Genomic DNA, 25141 nt, shown 5'->3' with positions numbered 1-25141 from the left:
TAGTGTGTGAGCCTCATGGAAGCAGAGGAATAAGGTTTCCCGCGCTTTCTTCCTAAGTAAGTGTTATGGTGGCGACTGCCGATGGGGGCGACGGTAAGGCCATCAACCTTTCTATGTTATTTTTTCCTTCGTTTTAAGGAAGTCATTAGGACTCATGATCCACCAGTAGAATAAAAATATGGTAAAACATAATTCCACGTATTTTTGATTCTTCGTTTTTCTCGTAGGGTTTGATGGTGACGGAAATTGAAGAGACCGCCTGTGTTTTGCTGAGTTGCGAATGAAGTGCTTGCTAGTGAATCATTAGCATTTAAGATCTGCTAATCGTTATAAGATATTGAAAACAACCAGTTGTCTCATGTATTAGGACCTGAAGGTATGGGAAGTGTCGGGAGTGCGAAACATCGTGAATCTCCGACTTGTCTTGTTGTAACAAGCTTGGGTTAACGTTGGAAATCGTGTCCTAGCTGGTGACCTGGCTTATTTTACATATTTACCGTATTTCCCCATTCATGCCCAACGTTATTTGTTGAATAATCGACTGAATCATAAAGAGAATAGCTTTTGTGAAGCGTGTACGTAAGGTAAACAATGATATTTTTTTTTTTTACTGTACAGTTCAAGTAAATAAATTTTACCTATTGCAAAATACGTTACTTATGTTCCATTGGGTGGGTTCAATGTGTTGGAAGAGGTAAGCGTAGGTTGATATAAGTTTGTGTGGCCAGTATTATATTCAGGATCCCAACGAAAGAAGATTGATTTAAATGGAAAAATAATTTCCACTTTCAAGACTTTTAAGGTTATACAGGAGTTGGATGATTGTGACAGCTTTTCATTTTATGTGATTTTTCAATAATCCTGCAATTAGTGATAAAATTCCCTGTGATGAGGGTAACTTATAAGTGATTTGGATGAAACGGATCAGTTGGCTTGTTATAATAACTCTTGCATTACTGTTTTGACACAAGGTTAGGTATCCACCTAGTGGGTTGGGCTTTGAAGATAAGGGAAATCTTGGGATAAACGCATGAAAAATAATTTGGCCCATGCTAACCACACCTCATTTACACTACCTGGCATGGCTAAGAATAGTGCTCAAAACGTTGATATTAATAAAAGAAAAATTCCCTTATCTGCAAGAGGATCTTAAGATTTACCAGCAGGAAGGCAAGGGGGGGGGGGGGGGGGGATCAATCCATGGCTCTTATGAGACCTTCAAAGCATTTCCCATAGTTACACAAAATGTATCACTGTTTCATCGAGAAGACTTGTTACTTATCCTGGTCTCATAAAGCTTTGTATGGCCAGTTCCTGAATTGTCCAGTGACACTCAGTTATTCTTCATTGTCGTAAAACAAGAATTTATGCCAAGGAATTACACATTTAAAGCATTTATTGTATCTCAGTCATTGTAGTAAGCATTCTGTGAAATGAAAAAGATATATTTTGTAGTAGGATATTGAAAATTAAGATAAATCCCATCAACTAGAAAGGTTTTCCTTGGTTCTGCTGATTTTTTTTAAGCTTTACATCAACATTTACATTCCTTAATTTCACATTTTCCCTGATATTCATAACCCACACCATTTTTGCCTCATTTGATATCACAGAATGACGTGTAATTTACCAGGCCATCCTCAGACTTTTATTCCATTCCATAAACTATCTTGCCATTGCAAAACAAAATTACTCGTATACAAAGCTGTGTCATCTTTTCAGGTGGCCATGAAGGAGGCTAGTTTGGAGGAGTTGGTGGAGCAATGTACATCACAGAAAGTGGCTGTACGAGTTCCTGCATACCGCACCCTCACAAAGTAAGTCATTTTTCAGGATTTGATGCATTTGGTCCTTTACAAAGAACTAATCTGGAGTTCTTTTAAATTCGCAGGTAAAATGTAGGTCACTTAAATGATGTGAACAGGAGAATGATGCTCTAATTACCAGTAATGAGAAGAAGTAAGAATCATGTGTTTGGATGAGATTGGTTATCATAAAGTTATAACAATTTGATTGGTAAAGAAGTAGAAGTTGTGGATAAGTTTAAGTTTTGGAGATAGAAAATCAGCAAGGATGGTAGTGGGAAAGTTCAAGTCCAGAATAAGGCAAGGGAACAAACTTAGAGATGCTCTGATTGTTCTGGTGAATGCTAAGAATAAAAGCAGAGTGTAAACAGCTTTTATGCTTGGGATTTGTCGTAATTTAGGTTCATAGAAGCAAAACAATGGCTTAGATAGGCCAATTAGGTGAAAGATAAAAACAGTAGACATAGGTAACTTTGTTGATAAAGTACAACTTGAATTTTAGTCTTACACAATTGATTGCATTATTATTTTTTATTTTATTATACTTAATCGCTGTCTCCTGCATCAGCGAGGTAGCTCTTTCTCAAGGAACTTCCATGTTTCATTGATGTAAAGGAGACATTGATTGAGAGTGTGCTTGAGTGAAACGTAAGGTTTTATGCATATGATCTGCACATTGTAAATATCAAGGTTAAAGATGAATGAATGAATTCCTAAGTGTAAACTTCCCATTTTTACCAAATTACATAAAAGAATGGTGGATTGTAAAACAAAATTTGGCTAGAGATATGCGCATTTTCATCCATTAATCGCATGTTGGTTAATGTATATAAGATTATGTATCAACAAAAATATTTCTTGTTCATAGAAAAGTTTTTTTTGTGTTACAGAAAGTGCACAGCAGACTCGGAGGATGTTGTATGGAGTGACTATGCTTCCATGGATGACACGCAAAAGACGCTTGCTAATATAAAAGCAGACTTGTTGAATGAGACAAGTGATATCAGTTATGAAGCTGCAGGAGTATGTGGGTGTCTTTTAGCAAATGAGAGTTTCCTTAGTCTTATTAACCCAGAGAATGAGATTGAAATCCTAGAAATCTTGATAAAAGCTATTAAAGAAACAAAAGAAAAGAAAGTCCTTAATAGAAGTCTGTGGAGTCTAGCAAAGAGTAGACTGAATAAAAATGTGTATGTAACAAAAAACGAGGAGATTGTTTCAACAGTCATTGGTATTATTAAAGGCCATGATACCTCAACAGTTGTAGTTCATGAAGCTCTTCAAGTTATCAAATCTCTTTTGATGGTAGTTCCAGATGAAATGGGTCAAGCTGCACAAAATTGGTTTCCAAATGTATTTGGTTATATGTTTCATGATGCTGGAAGAGTCCGTGCAGCTGCCTTTGCTACCATTAATGCTGGAAAAAATATATTAGAAAAAGCGAATAATGATGAAAAATTGGAAATATTAAAAATGATTATACCAGACTTGAAGACCCACCATTGTAAGCAGATGAATCATTTGGTGGGTGAAGAGTGCATTGACATATTGAAGGAATGGAGAATTATTGTGAAAATGCTTGGAAAGGAACTTCACCCTGGTACTTCACTCATTAATGGTCTTCTGGAAGTTGTTGAAAAAGGATTTAAGAGCTACAAGCCAGAGATCAGAGTTGATGCTTTTAAGTGTTGGGAAGCACTAATTGACAATTTCTCTCTAGATAACAGTGTTCTCTCACATTCCAAGAGACTGAAGCTGCTGCTTGCTCCCTTGAAAGCTAATAATGCTAAAACAGAGGATATTGCTCATGCAAAACTACTAGCATGGTGGCATCTTGTCCGCAAGCTTGGCAAGAAAGCAGCGGTAAATTTTGATCTGGTTGTGGTACCATTACTAAGATTTTGTTTTGGATGTGCTTCATCTACAGGTGGAACAGTTGTTGGTTTAGCTGAAAGGAATCTAATTATGTCAGGTGCCGCAGCATCACCAGGAAGAAAGTTTTCTGGTTTACATGTTACATGTGCAGAAATTTTAGCCCAGATACTTTCTAAGGGAGTCGATATTGCAGGTCTTCAAGCATATGTTTTCACCATACCAGTGTTGGAAGAGCCTGTCATGACGACCCCAACAATGTTTATTCGTTATCATCAGTTACTGTTGAATTGTACAAGCGAAGCTGTGCAAAGCCTTAATTCCCAAGAACGTAAGCAGTACCTTCTTGGAGTATTCCTGTTCCAGTCCGTCCTTGCTCATCTAAGAGTGATTATTACCCTTGACACAAATAAAAAAGACTGTGTAGAACCAGTAAAGGAATTATTCAATACTATTGCTTCTTTAGAGAGGCAGTGCTGTCCAGGAGACTCTCAAAGTCAATTTACTTTCAAGTTCCTTGAAATGGTTATTGTAGGGAACTTAGCGCTACCAAAGACTGTTTTAAACTCCCGACAGTATCATATAACAACTGACAAGACAATGAGAGACATGATGAATGGAACTTTGAGCAACCATCTAATACATCAGCTATGTAGACCCTCTCTTCTTCACTTTTCCACTGTTGGGGAGGGGTACGTATTGATTATTACATCTTGAGTTTGTTTACCTTGTCCTTTATGTTGATTATGTAATTATGATGGGCAAACTGGTATTTTTTGTATGAAAGAATGTTAATAGGATAGTACATCAGTACCTATATTTGCCTTCACATTTTATGCCAAGAATTGATAGTGATATACATTGCAGGTTTTTCACATTGTGGTTGGCTGTACTGGCAAATGGCAAACCTTCAGTTGGGAAACTCTGGTTCCTACAGTCAGTAATGAAGGAGTTGGCTCATGCTGCTCTTGTATTGTGTCCAGATCATCCCAGTGTACTTGTACGATTATGGTCTTCAGTTGTCAGCCAACTCATAGAACATATTGAAGAGGTAAATGTTTTGAAAGTTTTTAATCACCTTTCTTCAAACATCGAAACTTGATACAGTAGGTAAAGAATACTGTAGACTTGATATGGGTGAGGGATATTTGTGTCCATTTTGTCAGTTTCCCCACAAGACAGGATATTCTGTAGAAAATTTCTTGTTCAGGTCCTCTTTTTTGGTAAAATTGATGTCACATTGTAGCTTCATCAAAACTTTATTTCTTTTCAGTAATTTTTTTTCTTTATACCCAGTGACATTTGTAATAAGACTATATGTTAACAGACACAGATGATTGACCAGGGAGATGGCAGTGAACATGACTGGAGCTGCATCTACAGTGTTCTTCTGTTTCCCCTTATACAGTCTGTTGATGCACTGAGCTCTGCAGAAAACCATATCTACCAAGTAAGTAAGGTATTTTTGTATAGCTAAGCCACAGAAGTGGGGCAAAATAATGTTTTCTTGTTCACATAAATATTCATATGCACCCGTATATGTGTGCACTCATACACATGCAGTCATGTTATAATCTTCATAAACCTGCATCAGTTTGATGATGCGAAGTACTGAAAAAGATTATGATGAGGGCTCAAGGTACCACTGATGGGATAGGATGGAGTTGGGGATAGTGAGAGGTAGAGGGAAAGATGCTAGACATGACTATATCACCACCTAAAGTATCTGTTGCCATATCACTGGAAATACAGATGTTATTCAGTGAAAACTAAGCAAAAGATCAGATGATAGCACTAAAGGCAGTGCATCATATGAAACTGGGTGGAGTGAAGTTTATTGAGAATAGACACAAGACTTGTCTTTGTCACCCTTTGAATTATCTGACAGCAGCAGTTGCCATATCATGGGTGATGCAAATTATACTTATTGGAAACACTGAAAAACATGGTGATAAGGGGTTTAACTGGTTGTATAATGGAATGGAGTGGAGTGAGGGTTATTGGAAAGGTTGAGGGAACTAAGATTGTCTTGTGTATCACTTGGCCCCTTCCACCTAATCACCATAAAAGCAACTACCATCCTCCAAGTAGAAACTATAAACTTACCCCTGCTTTACTCTTCAGAAACCCATACTCAAAGGTCTCCATATCCTATCAACAGATTTTACATCTTTTCTTGTTAAGGATTTACATTTTGCTTGCTAATGTTATTTTTTAGAAATTTTAATGCCAGATATGTTAACTTTGGAAATTTCAAGTTAAGAAGAGTTTTGAAGATGTGATTTCCTTAATTTTCATGGAGAATTGATAACTTTGGGAAAATATCCCTGAAATCTGATAATACAGTGAATAGTATAGTACAATGGGTTAGTGTAGTATTAAGCTAAGGTTTTCATGACATCTAAACTTTTAATTGATAAACCTATGTATAAGTCATTTGTTACTGACTGTACGTGGTCACTCAAACAAGTTATACGCACTCTTCCATGTATAGTTCATGATGTAAAAAGTTGAAGTGCATTGAAAGTATTAAGATATTTTGTTAAATAATGGAGATGGCAAAATGTGTTATTAGTATGATTTAAAAGTAACTCATTAATCTCTTCCACAGCATATATCCACAAACTGGAATGAACTATGGGTCAGGTTCATAGACCTAACTCCATTAACCTCTACAGAACCCAACAGCGAGGTGGAGTATATCGCCCATAATTTAGTTGATATTTGCAATGAGAAATTAACAGCACCACCTGACATACATGCTGCTGCATATCGTTTGATGGCTGATGTATTGGCAATTTTGACAGAGAAGCTGAGATACTCAGAGCTAGGCAAGATTTTACCGAAATGTAAGTTATGGACTGAACCAGAAGTGTGCCAGATTATTCCCTTTTTGAATACTAAGTGCTGTATTAGAAATTAAACTCAAGTATATGTTAAGGATTAGTGAAAGAGGTAATAATGTTACTTTCTATTCACAGGTATTTTAGGCTTCAGAAGTCATTTTGAGGAATTTTTTTAGGTATATAGAATCTGTGGAAAATGGCAAACAAGTATTAAAAGATATATTTCTCTTCTTTCCTTCATACTCGTTGGCCATTTCCTAGGGCAGCAAGGTAGTGCCAGAAACAGACAAAGAATAGGCTTCATTCATGCCTTACTCTGTTGATAAAATTTCCTCACTGCTTATAGTGGCTTTCCTCCCACTCCATATATTTGTGACACGTACCACAAGGGATCTCCATCATCCTTTCTCCACATCCATATCTGTCATGTATAAATACTTCTGTTTTTTGCAGTATTTTTCACACCATTATAAGCAAACACCTGATCCACACATCCTTTCCAGCTCAAGAAACCAAATTGTTCTTCCCCAGTCTGATGCTCTGTTCATCCAAACAACTCACAAGACACATTTAACAAATTTATATTTATGTAATTGGAACACTCACTGTTGTCCTTAAAAGTTGTGATCAGGTCACCCTTCACTCTTCTTTCTCCCAGTATGGGTAAATTTAAAAGCCTCCAGCTGTTCCTTGTAACTTAGCTTTCTCATTTCTGGTGCCAACTTTATTGCCATCTCTTGTGCTTCTTAAGGTGTGGTAACCAAACTTGAGAAGATTTTCTAATTTTAGCATTTGAATAGCTTGCTATGTTTCTCCATGAACCTGTCCTGGAAGACTATTCTAAAGCCAGCATACAGTGTATATCTATTACTAATCTAATACGAGACCGATGAAGAGGTGGGGGACACTTGAATTCCAAGTCTTTCTGACGCTCAGATTCCTGAAGTATATTCCCTGCTAGATGATAGTCATATTGTGGCCATCTTTTGCTTTGTCCCGCCCACATTACATTTGCTCAAATGTGATTTCATCAACCTTCTTTCAGATCAACTTTGGTGTCTATTTAGATCGTGTAAGCTACTGTAATCCTAGCATATCACTTCATGACCTCTGCATCATTTGAAATCATATTGGTAATGTGCTTATTATGTTTGTCTTTTTTTTCTGGTATATTAATATTTATTTTTCTTTACAGTGTTTCATAGTCCAGCAAAACCCAAAAAGAAACCTCATCCTCTTCACAATCTAGCATCTTGCATTGAACTTTTTGGAATCCTCCTAAGAAGAGTTTTGCATATGGTATCAAATGAACGGCAGCATGTTGCTTCAAAGCTTTGTGATGCCATTATCAATGTCTTCAGGGGTGTCCATCAAACAAAATTGGTAGTTTTCTTGGTAGCACATGTGGTGGGTCCACTGTCTGAGTCATTGCAAGTCAATCCTGCAGCTAGATTTAGTTATGATGTTGAAAAGAAGTTCATATCCATGTTCAAAAGTTTTTGTACATTAATAGATGAGCACTTTGGAAAGACACACACCGGAGATCAACTCACCAAACTTGTACCACTGTTTATAGTAGCCCTAAGATCAAGTAACAAAAACATTAAACTGGAAGCCTACAGTCTCTGGAAGAGCTCCTTTTCATCTACAAGATTCAACATACCATCTACTCTTTTTGAGCTTCTGAAGGACTGTGGTCTCCCTCCGGCAAGTTTGATTGATCTGCATGACAAGACAGAGGAATCTTTGAATCTCAGCCCAAAAGAAAACATTCCAGGTAAATTGATACTGTGTTTATAAAATTTTCAGTGCATCATGCTATTTATTTCTTTAAAGTATTATAAGACTACTGTAAGTGATTGTCCGCGCATACAAACTCTTACCTCTGGGTAGACTATTGATGGTACAGTAAGTCAGTTAGATATTTTAACATTGGCATAGAAATGTAAAACATTTTTGTAGACCACCATTCCCAAAAAGCACATTTCTTATAATTGGCTACCTTTTTATAGAGTTTAAGATATGGTAAACTTGACCTCATTTTGTAAAGAAATCATTTGTCTGCTTGTTATTGTAAACCCACCTCTCATCTTCCTTGTATAGATCATATGCATACAGCCTTTCAGATCAGCTTACATGTATGGTGATCAGATGAACAGGTTTTCCACATTATTGCAGTGCTTCAGGAATATTTGCTTTGCACATCATCCCGAGTCTTTAGATGAGGCTTTGACACTAGTCTACTGGCATGCAGAATATACATTCAGTGCAGCTTATTGACTACCTAATATTCATAGTTCTTGAGAGTATATTCAGTGAATCACCCTCTCTATCTCTCTCTCACAGTCCACCTTTTTCCCATATACCTCGAACAACTGTATGATAGCCGTCACCATTAAAACATGCCATAGGCTTTGCATAGCTATGTCATCATGGGATTCACTCTTATTTTAATTTCTAGCCCGCCAAGCTGCCAGCTCATTTATGCGTGAAGCTGAAAGTGAAGGTAAACCTCAAGATACTGCAAACCTTAGGTCTCCAAAAGCTGATACTTCAAAGTCCATTAGTATTAGTCATGACAGTATGGCTGCCAAAGAGAAAAAAAAGATCAAGATGAATATAGAAGACATGAGAGATGAGGTCAGTTTTTCTTTTTTTTTTTTTTTTTTTAACCATTTACCTCTTTTTCTTTCTTTGTCTTGTAATTTCAAGCACAAATGGTGGCAAGCCTAACATTATACTATCCTCAGCAGATGATAACTAGACCCAGCCACATGAGAGGGCTTGCACAAGAGTAGCACCTGTAGCTTCTTCATAATCTGTTTCTACACTTTATTTCACAAAATTATGAGTGATGTTGACCATGAGAGTTTTTTTTTTTTTTTTTTTTATACTTTGTCGCTGTCTCCCGCGTTTGCGAGGTAGCGCAAGGAAACAGACGAAAGAAATGGCCCAACCCCCCCCCCCCCCCCATACACATGTACATACACACGTCCACACACGCAAATATACATACCTACACAGCCTTCCATGGTTTACCCCAGACGCTTCACATGCCTTGATTCAATCCACTGACAGCACGTCAACCCCTGTATACCACATCGCTCCAATTCACTCTATTCCTTGCCCTCCTTTCACCCTCCTGCATGTTCAGGCCCCGATCACACAAAATCCTTTTCACTCCATCTTTCCACCTCCAATTTGGTCTCCCTCTTCTCCTCGTTCCCTCCACCTCCGACACATATATCCTCTTGGTCAATCTTTCCTCACTCATTCTCTCCATGTGCCCAAACCATTTCAAAACACCCTCTTCTGCTCTCTCAACCACGCTCTTTTTATTTCCACACATCTCTCTTACCCTTACGTTACTTACTCGATCAAACCACCTCACACCACACATTGTCCTCAAACATCTCATTTCCAGCACATCCATCCTCCTGCGCACAACTCTATCCATAGCCCACGCCTCGCAACCATACAACATTGTTGGAACTACTATTCCTTCAAACATACCCATTTTTGCTTTCCGGGATAATGTTCTCGACTTCCACACATTTTCAAGGCTCCCAAAATTTTCGCCCCCTCCCCCACCCTATGATCCACTTCCGCTTCCATGGTTCCATCCGCTGACAGATCCACTCCCAGATATCTAAAACACTTCACTTCCTCCAGCCTCTCACCATTCAAACTCACCTCCCAATTGACTTGACCCTCAACCCTACTGTACCTAATAACCTTGCTCTTATTGACATTTACTCTTAACTTTCTTCTTCCACACACTTTACCAAACTCCGTCACCAGCTTCTGCAGTTTCTCACATGAATCCGCCACCAGCGCTGTATCATCAGCGAACAACAACTGACTCACTTCCCAAGCTCTCTCATCCCCAACAGACTTCATACTTGCCCCTCTTTCCAAAACTCTTGCATTTACCTCCCTAACAACCCCATCCATAAACAAATTAAACAACCATGGAGACATCACACACCCCTGCCGCAAACCTACATTCACTGAGAACCAATCACTTTCCTCTCTTCCTACACCATGAGAGTTATGATTAGAAAAATATTGAAGAATCTAGTTGTGATAACGGTGATGAATTTTTGTCCATTAAAGAGACAAGCTCCAACTTCGATGTTGCTTCCATTGCTGTTTACACGGTGCATTAAAGTCAAGCCAACCTCGCAATCACTCTGACTAGTTGTCTTATTTCTTCCCATTTGTGAACATATTCTTTAACTATAAAAAAAGGTACTGAAAGTTTCAGTTATAGTTAGATATTAGCACCTGAGTTTATTAAATCTTTTATTGCTCCTTTATTGCACAAAATACCTCAGTATATTGGAAACAGCTTCTTTGAAAATGTTACATGTGAAGTGATAATTTATGCAAAAATAGATTTTGTTACTTTGCCTGTATGTAAATATTTTAAAACTCAGAAACAAATTACATCTTTTTTTGGACCACACAAAATGAATTTATAGGTTAAGGGATAAAGGTGTCGTAAGTAATTCATTTTCTTTAATGGAGAATGAGTGAGGGTTCTAAGTGGTGTATAGTATTTTCTAAGATTCATTACTAGTTACGTGAATTTCTTTTAGGGGCTTGTAATTGACCATTGCTTTTGCAGCTTGCACCTTAAAAATTAAGTAGCTGATATAGAAACTAAGTTAGAAACAACTGAATTTCTTGTGGCAGGAATTTGTGAAAGTTATGTCTCCTAAACTCAAGAAAAGAGTCCTAACAGAACATCAGATTGAACGCATGGCTGAACGAAGGTGTGACATCCCAGCACTTTACTCAGAACTTTCACAAGCCATCTCACAAGATATGCTTCCATCGCAGTTTGCCTCCCAAAGCTCCTTTGAAGAGTAAGAAATTTACTCAATTCTTTACTTTTTAGCAATTCCTGAGACTTTGATATATGAATGCATGTTTTTTTAAAGATAGTTTAGTATATCATTTGCATCATGTGATATATTTTATAAGCATAATCATTTCTCCAGCAGGTCAGCCAGTGAAGAGCCAGTAGGCAGTCTTTTAAAAGAGGAAGATAAAGTTCAGAATCGTATCATTGACCCCGAGGACATTGTTAAAACCTTCAGGTCAGAGACAAGAAATACCAGTAATGATGATTTGGGTGTGCAGGAACTATCATTTAGTGGAAAAATTTCCTCAGAAAGTAAAGAGACTGAACATGAAGATGTGGATGATGAATTATTTAAAGAATTGCAAGTTGAAAGTCAAAGAAAGAAGCCAGGAAAAGGCTTGGCAAGTAAAAATGTAGATACAAAAAGTATGTCTGTAGGGGACAGAACTGAGCAAACGAAAAAGAAACAGGATCAAGAGGCTTGTGAAGCAGAACATTTTGAATTGAAAAGAAAGAATCTTTCAGTCAGTTCTGATGATGAGGAACGTTCTCATACAGCTGAAATATCTGAAAATACTGAAGGTGTGAAGGTTACAAAATTTAAAAACAAAGTAAAACATAAAGGTTCTCATGTTCTAGATGTACCTAATGATAAAAAGGTGGACACACAATCAAAGGAAATTGATAAATGTATTGATGAAGAAATGAAAAATATTAATGATAAAAGTGAGAAGGAGGAACTCACCATAAAGGCTGATAATATTAGAACTTATTCTGGCAAAAAGAAAAAAGATTCCATCACAAGAAGATATGGTAATGGAGATAGCGATTACACTGATGAGGATTTGAATGAGGAATTACGGAAAACCTCCCTTATGTTACAAAAATCTTTGAATGATAGTATTGCCGAAGATTCGTCTCAAACATTCACGCCACTTGAACCTAATCGAAGAAAGATGCAGACACCTGTAAAAAAAACTGTAAATGATGTGCGTAGAAGCTTGAAAGGAACAGCTTTGTCAAATAAGGATATTGTAAATACAGGCAAGATTGACTCTTCTCATGCATCACCGAAACAGATGAAGGAACAAAGAATAAATTTCAAGGAAGTTGCTGTCTCACCAAGTGTAATTAGGGATGACAAGTTAATGAAAAAAATTCCAGAAGTAAAACTAACAGATGAAGCTGTGATGATTAAACATATGAATACTAAACAAATATCAGACACAGATTCTGAAGAAGAAATACCCAATTCTCAAGTAGTTGAGGAACTTAATTCTCATAGATCTGTTTTTGGCCATGGCAGCAGAGAGTCTCCAGTGCCTGTTCTAAGAGACAGATGTGTAGAGGAAGACAGTGATAGAGAAGCAGTTGCAAAGGAGGGTTCCCCAAAGTACAGTAAAGCTAAAAGAAAATGCAGTTTGACAGAGGAAAATGACACGATAAGTGCTCTCCCTGACAAAAGAAAAAGGACTGGAGACAAGAATCACCATTCATTAACAGAGAAGCAAAATTCAAGTGATGATTCTGTGATAATACTTGAAGAAAAGGTTAAAGAACAGGAAATGGGAAAGCAAATAAGTAGTCAAAGAAAAAACAAAGAACCTCCAAAACAACAAAGGGATGGAGAAGACTTTTCAGGAAGGCATGTTAAAAAGGTTGCCAAATCCCCTGCTGAGCTGTTATGCAAAAATTCTCAGAATATATCAGACAGCCAAGGTAATACTGATCGTCCTAATAGTGTGACATCGCAATCCACCCCACCCAAAGTTACTAGATTTGGACGTAAGATTGTTGCTCCTAATAGAGACATGCCAGAGCCTATGACACCACCTGGTGCTTCAAGCTCAAAGAAGAGAATAAGATCGCAGGAATCCATAGTGGTGTCTTATGTAGATGATAATGTTCCTAAAACAGAGACTTTACCAGTACCCCTAAACAGCATGCCTGTTAAAAAATCAGTACAAAAGAAAATAACAGATATGTTTAGTAGGGATGACCAAAGAATACCCAACAAGGAGTTTAATGAGAATTTTGAAGATTGCAGTACATTACCAGAGATGGAAGAAATTACTGATTCACTGTCTGAAAATGACAGTGATATAGATGAATATGCTCATGGTGAAGAAGAGTCTTCTAGTTCATCAGATGTAGAAGAGTCTGTTAGTATAGCAGCTGACACTGATAATGTCGCTGGTGGGGCAAACCAGCAGGTATTTAGTGGACAAAAGTTAGGAAAAATGATAAAAGAAACTAGGAATGAACTGGCACAAGAATCTGAAAAGATATCTCCCACAAGGCAATTTCCCAGGAAGTTCTGTGGATCTCCTAGCAAGAATGTTCAGGTAGTGGATTCTTTTGTCAGACTGAGTAAAGATCAAGAAGTGGCATCACCTGGTGACAAAGATGCAGGAGATAACATTAATTATGTGGTTGTACTAAATGAGCCTTTAAAGATTGCTAAAATAAGTAAAGATTTGGAAAGTATTGGTAATGATGGGGTTTGTGATAGAATAAACACTGGTAAAAATCAGGTCTCTGATGATTATTCACGAAAGAATATGGCAGAGGAAGTGCCCACTCCATCTAAGGCAGCAAAGTCCCAGTTGGCAACAAAGGATCAGGCTGAGAAAACATCAGATGAGTCTAGTTCATTTGAATGTGGTCAGGTAGTAGATGAACACTTGAATGAAGTTAGTAGAAAAAGTAGTCACAAAGAGTTAAATGACAGTATGGACAAAACTGGAAACATAAGGGATGATGAATGTGTGACAGGAATTGAGAAAGGTAAGGAGATTGCAAGAAAGAGTGATCAGAACTCAGAGAAGACAAACGATTTTGATAAGTTAGAGAGCACATCCTTGAGATGTGTAAAAAAGCACATGGAAAAATCAATTGAAAGGGAGTTGGAGAAATGTGATGATGAAAATTTAGAGGAATTGTGTTTAAAGGATTGTCAGGTTAATGCAAAGGCTTCTGGAGAGTTTGGTTTAAAGGATTTTGAAAACAGATTTAAGGATGGTAAGGAAAGGTATGTTGATACTTTAGACAAAGAAGCTCTAGAGGCTTTTGGAAAGGTAAAAAAATCAGTAAAAGTAGTTGTCAAAGATATGGAAAATTTTGGTGCTAAAGACACAGAAAAAGATAAAGTTTCTGAGTTGGTAAAAGTCGGTGAGAAGGATTTGGAAAGTGTTAGTTTTAAATACATTGAAAAAACAAATTTGGGTACCAGACTTACAGCAAGAGAGTGGGAGGAAGAATTGTCACCAGAGAAGCCCTCTAAGTCAAGATTAAACTTAGCTGTTAGCACTCCAGAGAGACAAAAGAAGAAGGGAATTGCAAAGTATGCAGGATCCCGAGCAGCTATGCTAGTGGCTGTTGCAAAGAAAAACATTAAGAACCGTGGAACCAGTGAGGGAGAATCACCATCCAAGTCAGTCACAGGAGGTTTGTGTTGTTTATTCATTTCTTGATTGTATTGGAAAAAATTTCATGTTAGATTACATGGCTTTCTTACTGTGGTGTTTTTTCTTTGAACATTGTATAGTTAGAAAAGTAAAATGCCAGGAAATAGATATTGATATGAATGCAGTATACTGATGTAGTTTGTGCATGTGAAAGACTAACTTAGGGATTATTAAGAAGGCCTGCTTTTTCAGCTTGAATAGTTTGAATATACAGTAAACCCTCAATTTAACAGAGTTCAGAGTTAAGAGACCAGGTGTATGCTGATAATGCATTGATTAATAGTTTACAAGATTCAGAATTTAAAAATTTAGAACGTCTCAAATGCTGCACTATGCGCATTTTATTTCACGCTGCACTATGCGCATTTTATTTCACACTTGTTTTTATTAGTGTGGGGTATACTCTCTTTGTGTCAGTCTGAGTCTGCCTCAAGCTACCTTGCAGGCAGGTTGTATATAGAGAATTGTGACTTTATTTATTTTTAAATAATTTTGCAATCCTTATTATTCAAAATGGCATCAAGTGATAGAGGGGTTGAAAGAAAGCATGAGAACTGTATATTGTATTAAAAAATAGCCCGTAGATTACATTCTCAAATTAATGGACTTCTGGCATTAATGAAAACCCCCTCCCCCAATTAATCCATTAAATCGAGAGTTTACGGTATGTTCATGCTTTGAACTCATAGTTGTAAGAAGCATAGTTAGTAATATGATACACAGTTTAGGGATGAAACTGTTCTTTTCACTGGTACGTGCATGACTTTCCACTTGATCAGAACATGCATTCCCACCTGGAGGATTGCCACCCTTTTTTATTGGAATATGATAGTTTTAAAATATGGAAGTATCTGTATAGGTCACTAATCTATGTGAAAAATTCAGTACTGGATAGTTTTAAAATATGCAAGTATCTGTATAGGTCACTAATCTATGTGAAAAATTCAGTACTGGATGCAGAATCATCAGGAAGTGTCTTGGGGAGATAGGGTAAGTAGAAGATGAGAGGGTGTATGTACCTTGTGGAAATGTATTTCAACACTAAAGAGAGTAAAATACTGTGTAGTTTGGTCAAGCTTTGTTAAGTTTTTAACATGGTGTCCAACACAAATTGCTAAACGCAGACTTGAAACCATGAGTGAAAACCAGGCATTGCAGGTGCTCCATTAGTTTACACTCTAATTAGAAGTACCCATTGCAAACCATGCTTTTGGAAAATACTTTTAACTTCTGATGAGAAGAAAAGTTTTTAAGCTCCCTTTATTCATATAGCAGATGAAGACAGTCAGTTGTGAACATGATGAGACATTAGTAGAATCAATTTGTTTTAATGCATAAGATCTGCTTTCATTCTTTATGTTATCACATGATCTAGAATATATATATATTTTTTTTTTTTTTGCTTTGTCGCTGTCTCCTGCGTTTGCGAGGTAGCGCAAGGAATATATATATATATATATATATATATATATATATATATATATATATATATATATATATATATATATCTAGAATATATATATATATATATATATATTCCCTCAAAAGCCCAGTCCTCTGTTCATAACGCTACCTTGCTAACGTGGGAAACTTCGAATAGTTTGAAAGAAAAAATATATCACTGTAAATCTGTCACTTGGAAGGTCTTTTGTTGAATTGTGCCTATATATATTTATTATTCACTTGCACTGCAAAGCTTACCATTATAGCATTCTTAGGTTACATAACCTGTAGTTTAGTATAGTGAAATAAAGTAATAAAGGAGTTCTTCCTCACTGCTAGGTGAGGCTTCTCGATATCGCAGTGGTGGATCACCTATTAGAAGGAGTGGAACTGGTCATTTCTCTCCTACCAGCACCCCTCCTAACCGTAAAAGGAAGTATTGTGATCGGTAAGCTTCCAATTTATTTGAGTTCATTTCTCACCAGTTAAAATGATAATATATGGTGTTTGCTTTTTAGAAATAGATATGACAAGAATTGCATGTATTATCAGTTTGTGTCAGCCATAAAAACACCAAGTACTAAGAAAGAACTGCAAAAGATTCTATCTCATTTGAGAATGACACTTCAGCAACAGTTAGTTTATATATTTTATAGTCATACATATCATAGTCATAGTTTATATATTTTATAGTCATACTAACATATCCCAGTTTTTAACAAATATTTTGAGAACTGTTTTCTCTTGATTCAGAAAAGCTTGTTGTAGAGATAACCAAAAAATAGATTGCATGGAAGGTTTGGTATTTATCAGGCAACATTTACAGTAGGAAAAGCATTCATGATTAGATGAGAATATGAGGGCTTGAGTTTTAAGTAATTTTGAAGATGAGGACACTACTGAAAAGTTTATTGGTGAATTAGGGAGCGCAGTGGGATACCATATAAAGGAGTGTTAAACGTGATTATATTTTGTGTATAATAGATTACATAATGTATATAGCTTTGTAAAGTTACTGTAATGTTAAGACTGTTATTATGGCATTGTATAAGCACATGTTCATATAAGGCCATGATTTATTTGTTCTTGACACTGTGTCACTATGGCAGGAGTAGACACTTGATTTAGGAAAGGTAATGGTGTGTGTGGATATAGAATACAACTGGAAACAAGTTTGTTGGAGATTGAGTGTGTATTGGGGTGCTGGTATAAAGAGATGTGCTATATTAGATTTTTTGTGAACTTTGTCAGGATATCTTTATCGTTCATGTAGCTGTAGATGTGTGGAAACGTTGTGGGTAATTTCTATTTGAAATGTTAGATTTTATTACATAACTTTTGTATCGATATGTTGTACAAGCTTGGTGCTTTGTAACTTTTTCAGTGACTCTGGGCGACCTTGGGCGAAACATGAGCCATCTCCAGGAGCATCTCCTTCCACAAGCATCTTGAAGAAGAAAACTGTGCTGGATGATAGCTTCAGTACGTAGCTTTATTACTATATTACTATGAGGGTTGTAGAAAGAGGTTTATTTGCAGAGGGTGAGATTTTTTTTTTTTTTTTCAACATGCATAAGGCAAAGATGAGAAATTAAATTATTTTTTCCATTTAGGAAAGAGTTACATTTCATTGTTGAGTATTGTAAAAGGCTGTTGTGAGTAGGGTTTTTTTTTTTTTTTTTTTTTTTTTTTTTCCCATTTAACGACAAGTAGAGGTACAGGTGTTTGTTCACAGGATAATGGTTGCCTAGTAGGTTAAGCATTGCAGTTACATGCCATACTCCAACAGTTCATCATTGATAGTTGAAAACTATCATGGAATGAGAAACAATGATCAAGTATGAAAAAAGTAATAATGTTTTAATTTTTACATTGCAGGTAGAGAAACGCCATCACCAAAACGAAGGTGTGTTAGGTTTACTGATCCTCTTGTCTCTGATCGTGTTGAAATTCCTCCCTCTCCCAAGACCCTGAAAGGAATTCGGGCGCAAAAGAGATTAGACATGACGAAAGCAGCATCTCCAGTGAAGGGTAGGTTTCTTTGAGTAGACCTTTTGGGAAAGTTTCCTTCTAATTGTTGATGCATTTAACCTTTGATTATGCAAGAGATGTGAAACTAAACTGCTTTTTACATTACAGTATAGCAGATTTGTGAACTGTATCTTGATAATACTCTTGTTACAGGAAGAAAGGTGAAGGCTTCCTTGAGGGTGTTAGAGAAGACTATGGTAACCACATTATAAAAAGATACTCACATTATTTTAAGCTCAAGCATGAAATTTGATGAGATTTATGCTAGTTGGAGAATTGTTTACATTGGCAACCAAATACTTCACTTACCTAGTAGTTTGTCAGAAGATTATTTATTCTTGAATATTACATAGTATTTAGATTACAATAAAGTATAATATTCTATCAGTTGTTATTTATCTGGATTACTGACTAAACAATGATCCATTAGCATTGTATATATCCTTTTGGGGTCAGTTTCATCCTACCTTGAATGACCCAAAATCTCTTCTTTTATTTTTAGTTTTGTTTTCATGTTTTTCATACTTATCATTTCCCTCTTTGGAAAGAAATGCCAGGAATAGAAGAATGGTCTAATTTGCTCACATCCACTTTCTAACTGTCATGTTTAATACACTGAAACCAGAGGCCACCATCTGCAGCCAAGCTCCCCAGAATTATTTCATGGTTTTCCCAAGTCATGGTGAGAGGACCAACCAGGATGTGCTGAAGTAGTTTGAACATACAGGAAGTGGCATTTATTGGATAGTTTCACTGGTATCAATGTGGAGGTCTGTTGTAGGTTCTAGGTTTGATGCATTACACATGATATATTTGTTTGCAAATGAGGCCAATGATTGTATTTCCTGATGTAGCACATTGCCATAGAAGACATCTTTTAGCAGTGGTTCACATTCACTTCAGAGTCTTATTTTTTTATGTGGAGTAATTTGTTTCAGGGCACATGACGTAATTTTAATAAAGGATGCGTGTTTAGATCCCAAGAACAGATATGATTGTCTGTGCTTTGACTTTGTTATGCATTTCCAGATATTGATTTTCCATCCCCAAGTAAGGAGTCCCAAGAGGCAGACTCACCTGCATTTTTGGACTGCAGCCAGCCCCTCTACCCAGCTCTTATTACTTGCCAAGATAAGATTGACCAAGTGGCCCATCTCCTCACTTCTTCTGCATTGTAAGTTTATTTAGCATTTCCCCATCCTCCCTTCCTTCCTGTCAAACAGAGAAAGGTATTTTCAGTGACACAAAAGGAATAATGAAATGTTTAATTTGCTAATTGATATGTATGAATCAGTGTTTATGACAAAATGATTAATCGAGATAATAAAGTATTCAGCCACCTTCATGAGATTGCCATACTGGATGTTACGGTAACTGAAAATTACAAGATTACAGCCATTAACATAAAAGGAAAACACATCACCAGGGCCAGGTGGAATTCCAAGGATTTTCCAGAAAAAGACTTCCATGAATAGCAGAACTGGTACTATTAAGACAAAGCTGAAGTGAGAGTACCATAACAGAAGTATATGAATTGATGTATCACCAGTACAGACAGGAGGGTCTAAACTAATGCTGAAACAATAGAGACTGGTGGGTTTGATGTAACTTGAAATAAAAGGCTTTTAAAGAGCAAGTAAGAAGTGTATTGAAACACCTGACAAGTATATTGAAACACCTGACTTAAGATTACTACCTGAATGGAGTTCAATATGGATTTGTCTTATGTTAAAGTACATACAAGTGAAGGTCAGCATGGATTTGTGGTAAGTAAAGTCAACAGATTTAGGTCCTAATTCACTGCATTATTGTTTATGACTACAGTATTATTTTTGGGACTGATTTAAGGAATGAGAGTGGATTCTGTTTTTCATGGCTTTGTAAAGGCATTTGATTAGTTACATAATTTTAATTAGCAGAACAGAACATTGAAAATAAACTATGATGGAAAAATTAGTTTTAACAAGTAGAAAATTCTTAGTAGTAGCAAATGGAACTATCCGATGAAGATTCTTTATCATATGTGCCACAAGAAATATTTAGCCTTAGAATGTATGTCTGCTTTTTTAGATGCTGAAAAGAGCAGTGTCATCTGGATGTGCAAGGCTACTTTGGAAATATCCTTCCATTCTTGGAAAAAAAAGCACTTAAGACAGGAATGCTTAACAATTTTGATATGTATGATTGATTTCTTTTTTGCAGGGTTTCAGGACTATTGGCTGTTTGTGAAGAGCGTGGTATATTTACTGTTGGCCATTTAAGCCAGTTAACTGAAGCTGATTTATATAAGTTACCAGTGCGGGCACCAAAGATTTCTGCAACTGTGAAAGTGCTTAAGAAATATGAGGAAAAACTTTACAGGTGAGGCTGTGTAAAAGTTTTAAGGAAAGTTGTGAAACATGGTTCCATCCATTTACACAGGATTGAAGTAATGGTCAAGATTGTAGTTGCAGGTTATGAAAAGAGAGTTAATGCAAGAGGGAAAAAGGATTTAAGTTCGGTTGAGGTGAAAAATAGTTTGAAAGAAGCTGAATCTATCAAAAAATAATGATGAATGGAAAAACAGTTCGGACAATAAATTTCTGAATTAAGAAAGTTGCAAGTTGAAAACAGTATTATGAATTAATGAAGGAAGAGATGAACATGTAAAGAAGAAAGCTGTCTGTAAGGAATGAGAGTGCAATAGGTTAGAATTATGATATTAAAGCATTATTTGTGTACATTTGTTTTGATTCATAAGTGATTTTCTTCTTGTTTGATACTTTTACTTATATAGTCCTCATTACATACTTAAACATACATTTAGTTTGTAAACGTCATATTTTTGTAATTCACTTTGAATATTGCTTATATTAAGGTGCAGTTAATAGTTAGTGAGATATATATGCAATTATGATATTAAAGCATTGTTTGTGTGCATTTGTTTTGATTTGTAAGCGATTTTCTTCTTGTTTGAGTTACTTTTACATTTACATATATAGTCCTCATTACATATGTGAACGTACATTTAGTTTGTAAATGTCATATTTTTGGAATTCACTTTGAATATTCCTTATATTAAGGTGTAGTTAATACCCTTATTGATGAAGGATCTCTCACAATAAGGGAAAGCAAGAAGAGCACAGACCCGCTGATGGATGAAGTGGAAGCTCAGCTTCGTGAAGTATTGGGAGAAGTGGACCGTGAGGACAAGGAGAACCTGCAACCAAATAACAATTTCCATGAGAGCAGAAAATTTGTAGATGGAGAAGACAATTTGGAAAATATGGAAACCATTGAAGACAGACCAAGTCGGGATTCTGATGATGTACCTCAAGTAATAGATGATATTCATGGAATGGATGAAGATATTACACCTCTAGATGCTTCGCCAGAGGGTAATTATTATTTTTTTTTTGATTGATAATAGTTTACCTCTAAATATTTAGTATTTAGGTCAAACTACTAAACAGGGAAAGGGAAACAAACCCAGTCAAGTAATTGAAATCAGCTGATATTAGCTGCTTCAACTACCTTATACCAAGTAGCTAGATTCATATGCTGGTTAGCTAACAAAGATATTTTTTTGTCTATCCTAGATGAATGTGCTTTATTTATTTATTTATTTATTTATTTTGCTTTGTCGCGGTCTCCCGCATTTGCGAGGTAGCATAAGGAAACAGACGAAAGAAATGGCCCAACCCACCCCCATACACAATGTATACACACACACACGTCCACACACGCAAATATACATACCTATACATCTCAATGTACACATATATATACATACACAGACACATACATATATACCCATGCATACAATTCACACTGTCTGCCCCCATTCACTGCCTTTTTTATAGTGATAATAATTAGGGTGGCTGGTGGATGACTGATCATAAATAGAGGTAAATGTGAAAGTTTGTGGTGGAGATAGTATGTGAAATGAGTGAAACATGTGAGCAAACTGGGTCAAGTTGTATTTGTGTAGGATACTAAGAAAGATGGAGTGAAGAAAGGCATAGGATGAGAGTAACTGACACTAGGGATTGGAAATATACAGGGGAAACAGTGCTTTATTGTTTTAAGGAAATGTATGCAGAAATGTGAATAGGTAGAGAATGGTGTAGTAGCACAGGAGAGGGAAGAGTATGGATGTTGGTAGCATGAACAGCAGTGTGTTTAATCAGGAGAATTACCTCCATACATACCCACTACCTATGTCAAGATTTTGCCATACTGACAGGGCTAGCACGATGGGGAAGAGCAGTGTGGTTTCAAAAGTGGTAGAGAATGTGTGGATCAAGTGTTTGCTTTGAAGAACGTATGTGAGAAATACTTAGAAAAGCAAATGGATTTGTATGTAGCATTTATAGATCTGGAGAAGGCATATGATAGAGTTGATAGAGATGCTCTGTGGAAGGTATTAAGAATATATGGTGTGGAAGGAAAGTTGTTAGAAGCGGTGAAAAGTTTTCATTGAGGATGTAAGGCATGTGTACGTGTAGGAAGAGAGGAAAGTGATTGGTTCTCAGTGGATGTAGGTTTGTGGCAGGGGTGTGTGATGTCTCCATGGTTGTTTAATTTGTTTATGGATGTGGTTGTTAGGGAGGTGAATGCAAGAGTTTTGGAAAGAGGGGCAAGTATGCAGTCTGTTGTGGATTGAGAGAGCTTGGGAAGTGAGTCAGTTGTTGTTTGCTGATGATACAGCGCTGGTGGCTGATTCATGTGAGAAACTGCAGAAGCTGGTGACTGAGTTTGATAAAGTGTGTGAAAGAAGAAAGTTAAGAGTAGATGTGAATAAGAGCAAGGTTATTAGGTACAGTAGGGTTGAGGGTCAAGTCAGTTGGGAGGTAAGTTTGAATGGAGAAAAACTGGAGGAAGTGAAGTGTTTTAGATATCTGGGAGTGGATCTGGCAGCGGATGGAACCATGGAAGTGGAAGTGAATCATAGGGTGGGGAAGGGGGCGAAAATTCTGGGAGCCTTGAAGAATGTTTGGAAGTTGAGAACACTATCTCGGAAAGCAAAAATGGGTATGTTTGAAGGAATAGTGGTTCCAACAATGTTGTATGGTTGCGAGGCGTGGGCTATGGATAGAGTTTTGCGGAGGACGGTGGATGTGCTGGAAATGAGATGTTTGAGGACAATATGTGGTGTGAGGTGGTTTGATCGAGTAAGTAATGTAAGGGTAAGAGAGATGTGTGGAAGTAAAGAGAGTGGTTGAGAGAGCAGAAGAGGGTGTTTTGAAATGGTTTGGTCACATGGAGAGAATGAGTGAGGAAAGATTGACCAAGAGGATATATGTGTCGGAGGTGGAGGGAACGAGGAGAAGTGAGAGACCAAATTGTAGGTGGAAAGATTGAGTGAAAAAGATTTTGAGTGATCGGGGCTCCCTCCCACTTAGTCGCCTTCTATGACACGCAGGGAATACATAGGAAGTATTTTTTCTCCCCTATCCCCAGGGATAATATTTGATATTTTTTTTATCCTTGGGGATAGGGGATTAAGAGTACTTCCCACGTATTGCCTGCGTGTCGTAGAAGGCGACTAAAAGGGGAGGGAGCGAGGGGCTGGAAATCCTCCCCTCTCTCTCTCTCTTTTTTTTTTTTTTTTTTTCAAAAGAAGGAACAGAGGGGGGCCAGGTGAGGATATTCCAAAAAAGGCCCAGTCCTCTGTTCTTAATGCTACCTCGCTAACGCGGGAAATGGCGAATAGTTTAAAAGAAAGAAAAAGAAATATATTTTTTTATTATACTTAACCGGCGCCTCCTGTGCCAGCGAGGCGGCTCAAGGAAACAGATAAGGAGTGGCCCAACCCACCCACATACACATGTATTTACACAAAAGCCCACACATGCACATACGCACAGACATATACACGTGCACATCCACACTTGCTGCCCCCACCCACTCCCGTTGCTACCCAGCCACACACAAAATAGCATCCCCACAGTCTCCAGCTGCCACGTGCAGTGCAAATATGCATATTCCAGTTGTTTCATTTTTTTATTTATGTTTCAGATGTGCAACCAGAGATGATCAAGGCCATTTGTAAGAAAGCAGCAGAAAGCCCCCAGTTCCTGGAATCTTTGGCTGATCATTTAGACTTAGATGCCAAAGAATCACTTTTTACACATTTGATTAAAAGACTGCATTATCAGTTTGTAATTGATTGTTTTTATCGGTATTTGAAAACAAAAAACACTGGAGATAATACATGAAAATAGGTCAGGTGCAATTATCATATATATGTACAGTGAATATGTTCTCATGACCATTTACAGGTCCTTGTATATAAGTGTAAAGATTATTCTTAGGAATGATATATGAACAAAATGTATTTCAGTTTGAGATTGCCTCTACGTATATGCTTACTGGCCAATAGGACAGATTACTAACAGTATGTATTGGTATGAGTACAAAGCTTTAATAGTCACCTTCCTTTAATCTACCGTAAAACCAGTGTGCCTGTATGGTTGACACACTCATGGTCATTAATTTTTTCTACCTGGAGTGTCCCTCATTACTGTTATTGATAAGACAAGAATAGACAGCTGTTTTTCTTTTCCAGTGGACAAAAGTCAGACAAAAACTAAATTGTATAGAGAAACTTTTATAGATATATCTTTATGATATATTATTGAAAACAAATTTTTTAATACTCTAATTATACTGTATAAGAAACTCAAGTTTTGTTGAAAACTAGTTAGTTTTTTTTTTATTATTCACACCCATGGTTTAAATTGGTATAACAAGAAAATTAGTGATTTTATTACAGATGTGTAATAATACCACATTCCCAGTCAATAAAAGTTTTATATTAAAGTA

General features: G+C 36.8%; 1 protein-coding gene across 4 annotated transcripts; it reads left to right on the top strand.

Annotated features, from left to right (window-relative positions):
* Positions 1 to 52: 52 nt before the first annotated feature.
* Positions 53 to 25141, top strand: LOC139759551 (uncharacterized). 4 transcript variants are annotated; one of them, XM_071681812.1, is made up of 17 exons: positions 53 to 93; positions 1723 to 1817; positions 2696 to 4369; positions 4545 to 4728; positions 5005 to 5127; positions 6289 to 6526; positions 7719 to 8300; positions 8985 to 9163; positions 11222 to 11394; positions 11533 to 14840; positions 16643 to 16751; positions 17688 to 17785; positions 18182 to 18334; positions 19364 to 19508; positions 20537 to 20695; positions 21440 to 21711; positions 24335 to 25141. In XM_071681812.1, exons 1-17 carry the CDS (start codon positions 82 to 84, stop codon positions 24532 to 24534), a joined length of 7704 nt encoding a protein of 2567 aa, XP_071537913.1. In that variant the 5' UTR covers positions 53 to 81; the 3' UTR covers positions 24535 to 25141. The 4 variants fall into 4 exon arrangements, with proteins under 4 accessions (XP_071537913.1, XP_071537912.1, XP_071537914.1 ...); XM_071681811.1 differs by having other exon boundaries at positions 11530 to 14840; XM_071681813.1 differs by lacking the exon at positions 53 to 93 and adding an exon at positions 226 to 376 and having other exon boundaries at positions 11530 to 14840.

The sequence above is a fragment of the Panulirus ornatus genome, chromosome 33, assembly GCF_036320965.1.
Source record: "Panulirus ornatus isolate Po-2019 chromosome 33, ASM3632096v1, whole genome shotgun sequence".
NCBI classification, from domain to species: Eukaryota; Metazoa; Arthropoda; class Malacostraca; order Decapoda; family Palinuridae; genus Panulirus; species Panulirus ornatus.
The sequence above is the reverse complement of the archived record's forward strand: the minus strand, read 5'-3'. Positions and strand labels throughout refer to the sequence as shown.